Source organism: Oncorhynchus keta, chromosome 1 (genome assembly GCF_023373465.1).
Source record: "Oncorhynchus keta strain PuntledgeMale-10-30-2019 chromosome 1, Oket_V2, whole genome shotgun sequence".
In the NCBI taxonomy this organism is placed as follows: domain Eukaryota; kingdom Metazoa; phylum Chordata; class Actinopteri; order Salmoniformes; family Salmonidae; genus Oncorhynchus; species Oncorhynchus keta.
Genome location: NC_068421.1, coordinates 78786564 through 78799598, shown reverse-complemented (window position 1 = coordinate 78799598; position 13035 = coordinate 78786564). Strand labels below are relative to the sequence as shown.

At 43.7% G+C, this 13035-nt stretch overlaps 1 protein-coding gene across 1 annotated transcript in view; it reads right to left on the bottom strand.

The window, feature by feature from the left end:
* Nucleotides 1-13035, bottom strand: part of adcy1a (adenylate cyclase 1a) — a 237776-nt gene that overhangs the window by 21606 nt on the left and 203135 nt on the right. Inside the window, exons 13-16 of the mRNA XM_052461503.1 lie at nucleotides 12714-12997; nucleotides 12406-12532; nucleotides 11942-12058; nucleotides 9585-9731 (exon numbers count right to left, since the gene is read on the bottom strand). Of these exons, the coding sequence (XP_052317463.1) occupies nucleotides 9585-9731; nucleotides 11942-12058; nucleotides 12406-12532; nucleotides 12714-12997 (675 nt within the window). The remainder of the gene's footprint in view (nucleotides 1-9584; nucleotides 9732-11941; nucleotides 12059-12405; nucleotides 12533-12713; nucleotides 12998-13035) is intronic.

Here is a 13035-nt window from a genome sequence, read left to right as displayed (position 1 = left end):
CACTGTCAGTACACATGGAACATGTACACATGGAACTAATGTCAACACTGTCAGTACACATGGAACTAATGTCAACACTGTCAGTACACATGGAACTAATGTCAACACTGTCAGTACACATGGAACTAATGTCAACACTGTCAGTACACATGGAACTAATGTCAACACTGTCAGTACACATGGAACTAATGTCAACACTGTCAGTACACATGGAACTAATGTCAACACTGTCAGTACACATGGAACTAATGTCAACACTGTCAGTACACATGGAACTAATGTCAACACTGTCAGTACACATGGAACTAATGTCAACACTGTCATGGAACTAATGTCAACACTGTCAATACACATGGAACTAATGTCAACACTGTCAGTACACATGGAACTCATGTCAACACTGTCAGTACACATGGAACTAATGTCAACACTGTCAGTACACATGGAACTAATGTCAACACTGTCAGTACACATGGAACTAATGTCAACACTGTCAGTACACATGGAACTAATGTCAACACTGTCAGTACACATGGAACTAATGTCAACACTGTCAGTACACATGGAACTAATGTCAACACTGTCAGTACACATGGAACTAATGTCAACACTGTCAGTACACATGGAACTAATGTCAACACTGTCAGTACACATGGAACTAATGTCAACACTGTCAGTCAACACTGTCAGTACACATGGAACTAATGTCAACACTGTCAGTACACATGGAACTAATGTCAACACTGTCAGTACACATGGAACTAATGTCAACACTGTCAGTACACATGGAACTAATGTCAACACTGTCAGTACACATGGAACTAATGTCAACACTGTCAGTACACATGGAACTCATGTCAACACTGTCAGTACACATGGAACTAATGTCAACACTGTCAGTACACATGGAACTAATGTCAACACTGTCAGTACACATGGAACTAATGTCAACACTGTCAGTACACATGGAACTAATGTCAACACTGTCAGTACACATGGAACTCATGTCAACACTGTCAGTACACATGGAACTAATGTCAACACTGTCAGTACACATGGAACTAATGTCAACACTGTCAGTACACATGGAACTCATGTCAACACTGTCAGTACACATGGAACTAATGTCAACACTGTCAGTACACATGGAACTAATGTCAACACTGTCAGTACACATGGAACTAATGTCAACACTGTCAGTACACATGGAACTAATGTCAACACTGTCAGTCATGGAACTATGTCACATGGAACATGGAACTGTCAACACTGTCAGTACACATGGAAATGTCAACACTGTCAGTACACATGGAACTAATGTCAACACTGTCAGTACACATGGAACTAATGTCAACACTGTCAGTACACATGGAACTCATGAACTGTCAGTACACATGGAACTAATGTCAACACTGTCAGTACACATGGAACTAATGTCAACACTGTCAGTACACATGGAACTAATGTCAACACTGTCAGTACACATGGAACTAATGTCAACACTGTCAGTACACATGGAACTCAATGTCAACATGGAACTGTCAGTACACATGGAACTACATGTCAACACTGTCACTGTACACATGGAACTAATGTCAACACTGTCAGTACACATGGAACTAATGTCAACACTGTCAGTACACATGGAACTAATGTCAACACTGTCAGTACACATGGAACTAATGTCAACACTGTCAGTACACATGGAACTAATGTCAACACTGTCAGTACACATGGAACTAATGTCAACACTGTCAGTACACATGGAACTCATGTCAACACTGTCAGTACACATGGAACTAATGTCAACACTGTCAGTACACATGGAACTAATGTCAACACTGTCAGTCACTGTCAGTACACATGGAACTAATACACATGGAACTAATGTCAACACTGTCAGTACACATGGAACTAATGTCAACACTGTCAGTACACATGGAACTAATGTCAACACTGTCAGTACACATGGAACTAATGTCAACACTGTCAGTACACATGGAACTAATGTCAACACTGTCAGTACACATGGAACTCATGTCAACACTGTCAGTACACATGGAACTAATGTCAACACTGTCAGTACACATGGAACTAATGTCAACACTGTCAGTACACATGGAACTAATGTCAACACTGTCAGTACACATGGAACTAATGTCAACACTGTCAGTACACATGGAACTCATGTCAACACTGTCAGTACACATGGAACTAATGTCAACACTGTCAGTACACATGGAACATGGAACTAATGTCAACACTGTCAGTACACATGGAACTAATGTCAACACTGTCAGTACACATGTCAGTACACATGGAACTAATGTCAACACTGTCAGTACACATGGAACTAATGTCAACATCAGTACACATGGAACTAATGTCAACACTGTCAGTACACATGGAACTAATGTCAACACTGTCAGTACACATGGAACTAATGTCAACACTGTCAGTACACATGGAACTAATGTCAACACTGTCAGTACACATGGAACTAATGTCAACACTGTCAGTACACATGGAACTAATGTCAACACTGTCAGTACACATGGAACTAATGTCAACACTGTCAGTACACATGGAACTAATGTCAACACTGTCAGTACACATGGAACTAATGTCAACACTGTCAGTACACATGGAACTAATGTCAACACTGTCAGTACACATGGAACTAATGTCAACACTGTCAGTACACATGGAACTAATGTCAACACTGTCAGTACACATGGAACTCATGTCAACACTGTCAGTACACATGGAACTAATGTCAACACTGTCAGTACACATGGAACTAATGTCAACACTGTCAGTACACATGGAACTAATGTCAACACTGTCAGTACACATGGAACTAATGTCAACACTGTCAGTACACATGGAACTAATGTCAACACTGTCAGTACACATGGAACTAATGTCAACACTGGAACATGTCAATGTCAACACACTGGAACTAATGTCAGTACACATGGAACTAATGTCAACACTGTCAGTACACATGGAACTCATGTCAACACTGTCAGTACACATGGAACTAATGTCAACACTGTCACACATGGAACTGTCACTGTCAGTACACATGGAACTAATGTCAACACTGTCAGTACACATGGAAACTAATGTCAACACTGGTAATGTCAACACACATGGAACTAATGTCAACACTGTCAGTACACATGGAACTAATGTCAACACTGTCAGTACACATGGAACTAATGTCAACACTGTCATGGTACACATGGAACTAATGTCAACACTGTCAGTACACATGGAACTAATGTCAACACTGTCAGTACACATGGAACTAATGTCAACACTGTCAGTACACATGGAACTAATGTCAACACTGTCAGTACACATGGAACTAATGTCAACACTGTCAGTACACATGGAACTAATGTCAACACTGTCAGTACACATGGAACTAATGTCAACACTGTCAGTACACATGGAACTAATGTCAACACTGTCAGTACACATGGAACTAATGTCAACACTGTCAGTACACATGGAACTAATGTCAACACTGTCAGTACACATGGAACTAATGTCAACACTGTCAGTACACATGGAACTAATGTCAACACTGTCAGTACACATGGAACTAATGTCAACACTGTCAGTACACATGGAACTAATGTCAACACTGTCAGTACACATGGAACTAATGTCAACACTGTCAGTACACATGGAACTCATGTCAACACTGTCAGTACACATGGAACTAATGTCAACACTGTCAGTACACATGGAACTAATGTCAACACTGTCAGTACACATGGAACTAATGTCAACACTGTCAGTACACATGGAACTAATGTCAACACTGTCAGTACACATGGAACTCATGTCAACACTGTCAGTACACATGGAACTAATGTCAACACTGTCAGTACACATGGAACTAATGTACACATGGAACTAATGTCAACACTGTCAGTACACATGGAACTAATGTCAACACTGTCAGTACACATGGAACTAATGTCAACACTGTCAGTACACATGGAACTAATGTCAACACTGTCAGTACACATGGAACTAATGTCAACACTGTCAGTACACATGGAACTAATGTCAACACTGTCAGTACACATGGAACTAATGTCAACACTGTCAGTACACATGGAACTAATGTCAACACTGTCAGTACACATGGAACTAATGTCAACACTGTCAGTACACATGGAACTCATGTCAACACTGTCAGTACACATGGAACTAATGTCAACACTGTCAGTACACATGGAACTAATGTCAACACTGTCAGTACACATGGAACTAATGTCAACACTGTCAGTACACATGGAACTAATGTCAACACTGTCAGTACACATGGAACTAATGTCAACACTGTCAGTACACATGGAACTAATGTCAACACTGTCAGTACACATGGAACTAATGTCAACACTGTCAGTACACATGGAACTCAACATGTCAACACTGTCAGTACACATGGAACTAATGTCAACACTGTCAGTACACATGGAACTAATGTCAACACTGTCAGTACACATGGAACTAATGTCAACACTGTCAGTACACATGGAACTAATGTCAACACTGTCAGTACACATGGAACTAATGTCAACACTGTCAGTACACATGGAACTAATGTCAACACTGTCAGTACACATGGAACTAATGTCAACACTGTCAGTACACATGGAACTAATGTCAACACTGTCAGTACACATGGAACTAATGTCAACACTGTCAGTACACATGGAACTAATGTCAACACTGTCAGTACACATGGAACTAATGTCAACACTGTCAGTACACATGGAACTCATGTCAACACTGTCAGTACACATGGAACTAATGTCAACACTGTCAGTACACATGGAACTCAACACTGTCAACACTGTCAACACTAATGTCACACTGTACACATGGAACTCATGTCAACACTGTCAGTACACATGGAACTAATGTCAACACTGTCAGTACACATGGAACTAATGTCAACACTGTCAGTACACATGGAACTAATGTCAACACTGTCAGTACACATGGAACTAATGTCAACACTGTCAGTACACATGGAACTAATGTCAACACTGTCAGTACACATGGAACTAATGTCAACACTGTCAGTACACATGGAACTAATGTCAACACTGTCAGTACACATGGAACTAATGTCAACACTGTCAGTACACATGGAACTAATGTCAGTACACACTGTCAGTACACATGGAACTAATGTCAACACTGTCAGTACACATGGAACTAATGTCAACACTGTCAGTACACATGGAACTAATGTCAACACTGTCAGTACACATGGAACTAATGTCAACACTGTCAGTACACATGGAACTCATGTCAACACTGTCAGTACACATGGAACTAATGTCAACACTGTCAGTACACATGGAACTAATGTCAACACTGTCAGTACACATGGAACTAATGTCAACACTGTCAGTACACATGGAACTAATGTCAACACTGTCAGTACACATGGAACTCAGTCAACACTGTCAGTACACATGGAACTAATGTCAACACTGTCAGTACACATGGAACTAATGTCAACACTGTCAGTACACATGGAACTCATGTCAACACTACAGTACACATGGAACTAATGTCAACACTGTCAGTACACATGGAACTAATGTCAACACTGTCAGTACACATGGAACTAATGTCAACACTGTCAGTACACATGGAACACATGGAACTAATGTCAACACTGTCAGTACACATGGAACTAATGTCAACACTGTCAGTACACATGGAACTAATGTCAACACTGTCAGTACACATGGAACTAATGTCAACACTGTCAGTACACATGGAACTAATGTCAACACTGTCAGTACACATGGAACTAATGTCAACACTGTCAGTACACATGGAACTAATGTCAACACTGTCAGTACACATGGAACTAATGTCACACACTGTCAGTACACATGGAACTAATGTCAACACTGTCAGTACACATGGAACTAATGTCAACACTGTCAGTACACATGGAACTAATGTCAACACTGTCAGTACACATGGAACTAATGTCAACACTGTCAGTACACATGGAACTCATGTCAACACTGTCAGTACACATGGAACTAATGTCAACACTGTCAGTACACATGGAACTAATGTCAACACTGTCAGTACATGGAACTAATGGAACTGGAACTAATGTCAACACTGTCAGTACACATGGAACATGGAACTAATGTCAACACTGTCAGTACACATGGAACTAATGTCAACACTGTCAGTACACATGGAACTCATGTCAACACTGTCAGTACACATGGAACTAATGTCAACACTGTCAGTACACATGGAACTAATGTCAACACTGTCAGTACACATGGAACTAATGTCAACACTGTCATGGAACTAATGTCACACTGTCAGAACTAATGTCAACACTGTCAGTACACATGGAACTAATGTCAACACTGTCAGTACACATGGAACTAATGTCAACACTGTCAGTACACATGGAACTAATGTCAACACTGTCAGTACACATGGAACTCATGTCAACACTGTCAGTACACACTGTCAGTACACATGGAACTAATGTCAACACTGTCAGTACACATGGAACTAATGTCAACACTGTCAGTACACATGGAACTCATGTCAACACTGTCAGTACACATGGAACTAATGTCAACACTGTCAGTACACATGGAACTAATGTCAACACTGTCAGTACACATGGAACACATGGAAATGTCAACACTGTCAGTACACATGGAACTAATGTCAACACTGTCAGTACACATGGAACTAATGTCAACACTGTCAGTACACATGGAACTAATGTCAACACTGTCAGTACACATGGAACTACACTGTCAACACTGTCAGTACACATGGAACTAATGTCAACACTGTCAGTACACATGGAACTAATGTCAACACTGTCAGTACACATGGAACTAATGTCAACACTGTCAGTACACATGGAACTAATGTCAACACTGTCAGTACACATGGAACTAATGTCAACACTGTCAGTACACATGGAACTAATGTCAACACTGTCAGTACACATGGAACTAATGTCAACACTGTCAGTACACATGGAACTAATGTCAACACTGTCAGTACACATGGAACTAATGTCAACACTGTCAGTACACATGGAACTAATGTCAACACTGTCAGTACACATGGAACTAATGTCAACACTGTCAGTACACATGGAACTAATGTGTCAGTACACATGGAACATGTCAACACTGTCAGTACACATGGAACTAATGTCAACACTGTCAGTACACATGGAACTAATGTCAACACTGTCAGTACACATGGAACTAATGTCAACACTGTCAGTACACATGGAACTAATGTCAACACTGTCAGTACACATGGAACTAATGTCAACACTGTCAGTACACATGGAACTAATGTCAACACTGTCAGTACACATGGAACTAATGTCAACACTGTCAGTACACATGGAACTAATGTCAACACTGTCAGTACACATGGAACTAGTACACATGGAACTAATGTCATGTCAACACTGTCAGTACACATGGAACTAATGTCAACACTGTCAGTACACATGGAACTAATGTCAACACTGTCAGTACACATGGAACTAATGTCAACACTGTCAGTACACATGGAACTAATGTCAACACTGTCAGTACACATGGAACTAATGTCAACACTGTCAGTACACATGGAACTAATGTCAACACTGTCAGTACACATGGAACTAATGTCAACACTGTCAGTACACATGGAACTAATGTCAACACTGTCAGTACACATGGAACTAATGTCAACACTGTCAGTACACATGGAACTAATGTCAACACTGTCAGTACACATGGAACTAATGTCAACACTGTCAGTACACATGGAACTCATGTCAACACTGTCAGTACACATGGAACTAATGTCAACACTGTCAGTACACATGGAACTAATGTCAACACTGTCAGTACACATGGAACTAATGTCAACACTGTCAGTACACATGGAACTAATGTCAACACTGTCAGTACACATGGAACTAATGTCAACACTGTCAGTACACATGGAACTAATGTCAACACTGTCAGTACACATGGAACTCATGTCAACACTGTCAGTACACATGGAACTAATGTCAACACTGTCAGTACACATGGAACTAATGTCAACACTGTCAGTCATGTACACTGTCAGTACACATGGAACTAATGTCAACACTGTCAGTACACATGGAACTAATGTCAACACTGTCAGTACACATGGAACTAATGTCAACACTGTCAGTACACATGGAACTAATGTCAACACTGTCAGTACACATGGAACTAATGTCAACACTGTCAGCACACATGGAACACTGTCAGTACACATGGAACTAATGTCAACACTGTCAGTACACATGGAACTAATGTCAACACTGTCAGTACACATGGAACTAATGTCAACACTGTCAGTACACATGGAACTCATGTCAACACTGTCAGTACACATGGAACTAATGTCAACACTGTCAGTACACATGGAACTCATGTCAACACTGTCAGTACACATGGAACTAATGTCAACACTGTCAGTACACATGGAACTAATGTCAACACTGTCAGTACACATGGAACTAATGTCAACACTGTCAGTACACATGGAACTAATGTCAACACTGTCAGTACACATGGAACTCATGTCAACACTGTCAGTACATATGGAACTAATGTCAACACTGTCAGTACACATGGAACTAATGTCAACACTGTCAGTACACATGGAACTAATGTCAACACTGTCAGTACACATGGAACATGTCAACACTGTCAGTACACATGGAACTAATGTCAACACTGTCAGTACACATGGAACTCATGTCAACACTGTCAGTACACATGGAACTAATGTCAACACTGTCAGTACACATGGAACTAATGTCAACACTGTCAGTACACATGGAACTAATGTCAACACTGTCAGTACACATGGAACTCATGTCAACACTGTCAGTACACATGGAACTAATGTCAACACTGTCAGTACACATGGAACTCATGTCAACACTGTCAGTACACATGGAACTCATGTCAACACTGTCAGTACACATGGAACTCATGTCAACACTGTCAGTACACATGGAACTAATGTCAACACTGTCAGTACACATGGAACTAATGTCAACACTGTCAGTACACATGGAACTAATGTCAACACTGTCAGTACACATGGAACTCATGTCAACACTGTCAGTACACATGGAACTCATGTCAACACTGTCAGTACACATGGAACTAATGTCAACACTGTCAGTACACATGGAACAGTAGAACATGAATGTAGAGGAGATGTTGGTCCACATTCCAATTTGCACCCTATTCCCTATGCCCTGCTTTTGACCAGGGTCCATAGGACTATAAAATAAATAAGGTGCCATAGGGCCCTGGTCAAAAGTAGTGCACTATATAGGGAATCGGGTGCCATTTGGGCTCTGTTCGCAGAAGCATCTGCACTGTTCGTTTTTCAATTATCTTTTTTTTTTGCAAATAAAATAAATAAATGTTGGGCTCTGGACAAAAGCAGAGCACTAAATAGGGAATAGGGTGCCATTTGGGATGCCTCACCTCGTCAAAGTCTGCGATGATCTCGTTGAGCAGCCTGAGACACTCCACTCCCATGTTGTTGCCGTCCAGCTCAATGTAGAAGTCATTGAAATTAGCGATGGAGGCAAACAGCACTCCTACCTGACTATACGACTGGTAGTACAGGTCCTAACACAGATTCAGACAGGGAACCTAGCAGTTAGATAGGACTATTACACACGTATTAACAGGTCCTGAAACAGTTTTTACAAAGGGTTAAAGGAAAATTTCAGGATTTTACAACTTGACGTTAGATGGTTCATCACCCTGAAAGAACAGTTATTGCAGAGTTAACAGTACCAATCCTAGATCAGATAGGCTCGTTATATACACAGGTCCTGGGGCAGTTGTTACATGGTTATAACAGTACAGGTTCTAAAACAGGGAGGCAGATAGGTAGACACGAAACAAAACTTACATAGGGCTATTGCACAGGTATTAACAGGTCTTCAGACAGTTATAGACGGTTAACAGTACATGTCATAGTACAGATATGAGGAACTAAAAGTCAGATAGGGCTAATACACAGATATGAGCAGGTCCTGAGACAGTTGTTACAGAGGGTTAACAGTACATGTCCTAGAATAGAGGTAGACAGGCAACCAGAGCAAGATAGGGCTATTACACTGGTCCTGGGACAGTTGTTACAGGGGTGGCAGAACAGGTCCTACAGCGCCCTGGCATATTGGTACAGTGCATTGATGAACATAGGGATACATGGGATGGAGAAATATAACCATTCTACAACATTCCAGGGTTTAAGGGTGACCGCTGTTCCCGGTATCCCTATGGCCATCAACACACTGTACCAATATGACAGGCCACTGCAGGACCTGTACTGTTAACCCTATGTAAAAACTATCCTCTCTCTCTGCTCTAGAACCTGTTCTACCACCCCTGTAACAACTGTCCCAGGGTCACTTCCTGGTTCCACTGTTTACAAAAAATTCAGTGACGGGAATATACGTGTCCTGGTTGGGAAGTCTACAGGATGTTTGATTTAATCACTTCCTCTTCCTGAGAGGGGGGAGTGGGAGGGTCCTGGGAGTGGAACAGACATCATTAGAACGGATATTGATCAATCAGCAGACACAACGACGGAGAACCTGTCACATCTCACCTTAACCAAACCCCAACCAAACCGCAACCAAACCACAAACAAATATCAACCACAACCACAACCAAACCACAACCAAAGTGCAACCAAACCGCAAAAAGAGGTAAAAGAAAGAGGCAATTCTTAACATTTACTGTTCAAAAGCTCTCAGGCAACATCAAAACATGACCACGTCATGATGCGGTCAGATCACACTTCAACCCAAACATGACCTCAAAATGACATGATCACACCAGCCAGCTACTCAAATGCACCACTACCCAAACGGGAGATGACCTAGCAGGGAATGGCAGGGACAGGGGGACGAAGCACAGGGGGAACTGGGGGACAAGGCACAGGTGGGGCAGGCGGAACAGTGGGACGAGGCGTAGGGGGAACAGGGGAATGAGGTGCGGGGGAACGGGGGGACAAGGCACAGGTGGGGCAGGCGGAACAGTGGGACGAGGCGTAGGGGGAACAGGGGAATGAGGTGCGGGGGAACGGGGGGACAAGGCACAGGTGGGGCAGGCGGAACAGTGGGACGAGGCGTAGGGGGAACAGGGGAATGAGGTGCGGGGGAACGGCGGGACAAGGCACAGGTGGGGCAGGCGGAACAGTAGGACGAGGCGTAGGGGGAACAGGGGAATGAGGTGCGGGGGAACGGGGGGACAAGGCACAGGTGGGGCAGGCGGAACAGTGGGACGAGGCGTAGGGGGAACAGGGGAATGAGGTGCGGGGAACTGGGGGACAAGGCACAGGTGGGGCAGGCGGAACAGTGGGACGAGGCGTAGGGGAACAGGGGAATGAGGTGCGGGGGAACTGGGGGACAAGGCACAGGTGGGGCAGGCGGAACAGTGGGACGAGGCGTAGGGGGAACAGGGGAATGAGGTGCGGGGGAACTGGGGGACAAGGCACAGGTGGGGCAGGCGGAACAGTGGGACGAGGCGTAGGGGGAACAGGGGAATGAGGTGCGGGGGAACTGGGGGACAAGGCACAGGTGGGGCAGGCGGAACAGTGGGACGAGGCGTAGGGGGAACAGGGGAATGAGGTGCGGGGGAACGGGGGGGCAAGGCACAGGTGGGGCAGGCGGAACAGTGGGACGAGGCGTAGAGGGAACAGGGGAATGAGGTGGGGGGGAACGGGGGGACAAGGCATAAGGGGGACGGGGGAATAGGGGGACGAGATGCAGGGAGACAGGGTAATGGGGGGACAGGGAGAGAGTGGGACGGGAAGTGAGACTCACCATGTTGCGGGGGTTGGACATGAGGAAGTGCTGCGCAACATGTGCAGGTAGGAGATTGAACAGGATCCTCTTGTTGTCCAACTTCACCTTCTCCATGTCGCCTCTCTCCTCCTCTGCCTGCACAAAATACATGGAAACAAAAACATGTTACATGTATTAGTATAGTATGGCAACCTATTCCTTATAAGGCTCTGGTCAAAAGTAGTGCACTACATAGGGATAGGGTGCCATTTGGGTTTCAACCAACAAATAACCAACACACCTAGATACAGACATAATGAAAGAGTGATAGTCCTTTAGTTTGTAGTGATATCCAAAAAGGGGGCTTGGTTTTCACTTGGAGCTCACAAAGTAGTCTATTTCAGCTGTAATAGCTTTTCCTCATCACTAGAGGGGGGTAATGACTCACAAACACTAATGACTCACAGACACACATATACGCAAATACACACACAAACACTCACCTGAGTGGCCCACAGGTAGTCTAGGCGTAGTTTGAGGTCCAGTTGTCTACAGTGTAGAGCCAGAGCTACAGTAAACAACAGGAGACCCAGCACTGGATCATACCGCCGAGGATGGAGCAAACCTCCCCTACACACACACACACACACACACACACACACACACACACACACACACACACACACACACACACACACACACACACACACACACACACTGCATTAAAACACACGCTTACCAAACTTACCGATAAAGCATACCCTGCTCATATCGAACCACACTCCTCTCACCCGAGCACCCGCCCCCTTACCCCACGCCGATGCGGTACCCGCTGGTCTCCATGGTAATGGTGTAAAGGACCGAGAGAAGGAAGAGCAGGAGTATCTTAGGTAGCGAGGAGACGCGGAGGTAAGGGATGACGGTGAGAGTTCCGGCCACGCAGGAGAGGAGAGCGTAGGAAATGTTTGGACACACCCCCTCCGCTACCGTACTGTTCATTGGCCCTGGCTCGCTCGGCGAGTCCATGGAAACAGTCTCCACGGAGCTGCTACTAGAGTTACCTCCCATAATCCAGACCCAGGGTAAACAGCTCACCTGGAGGAGGTAGGAAAAGGGTGAGGGGTAAAAGGGGA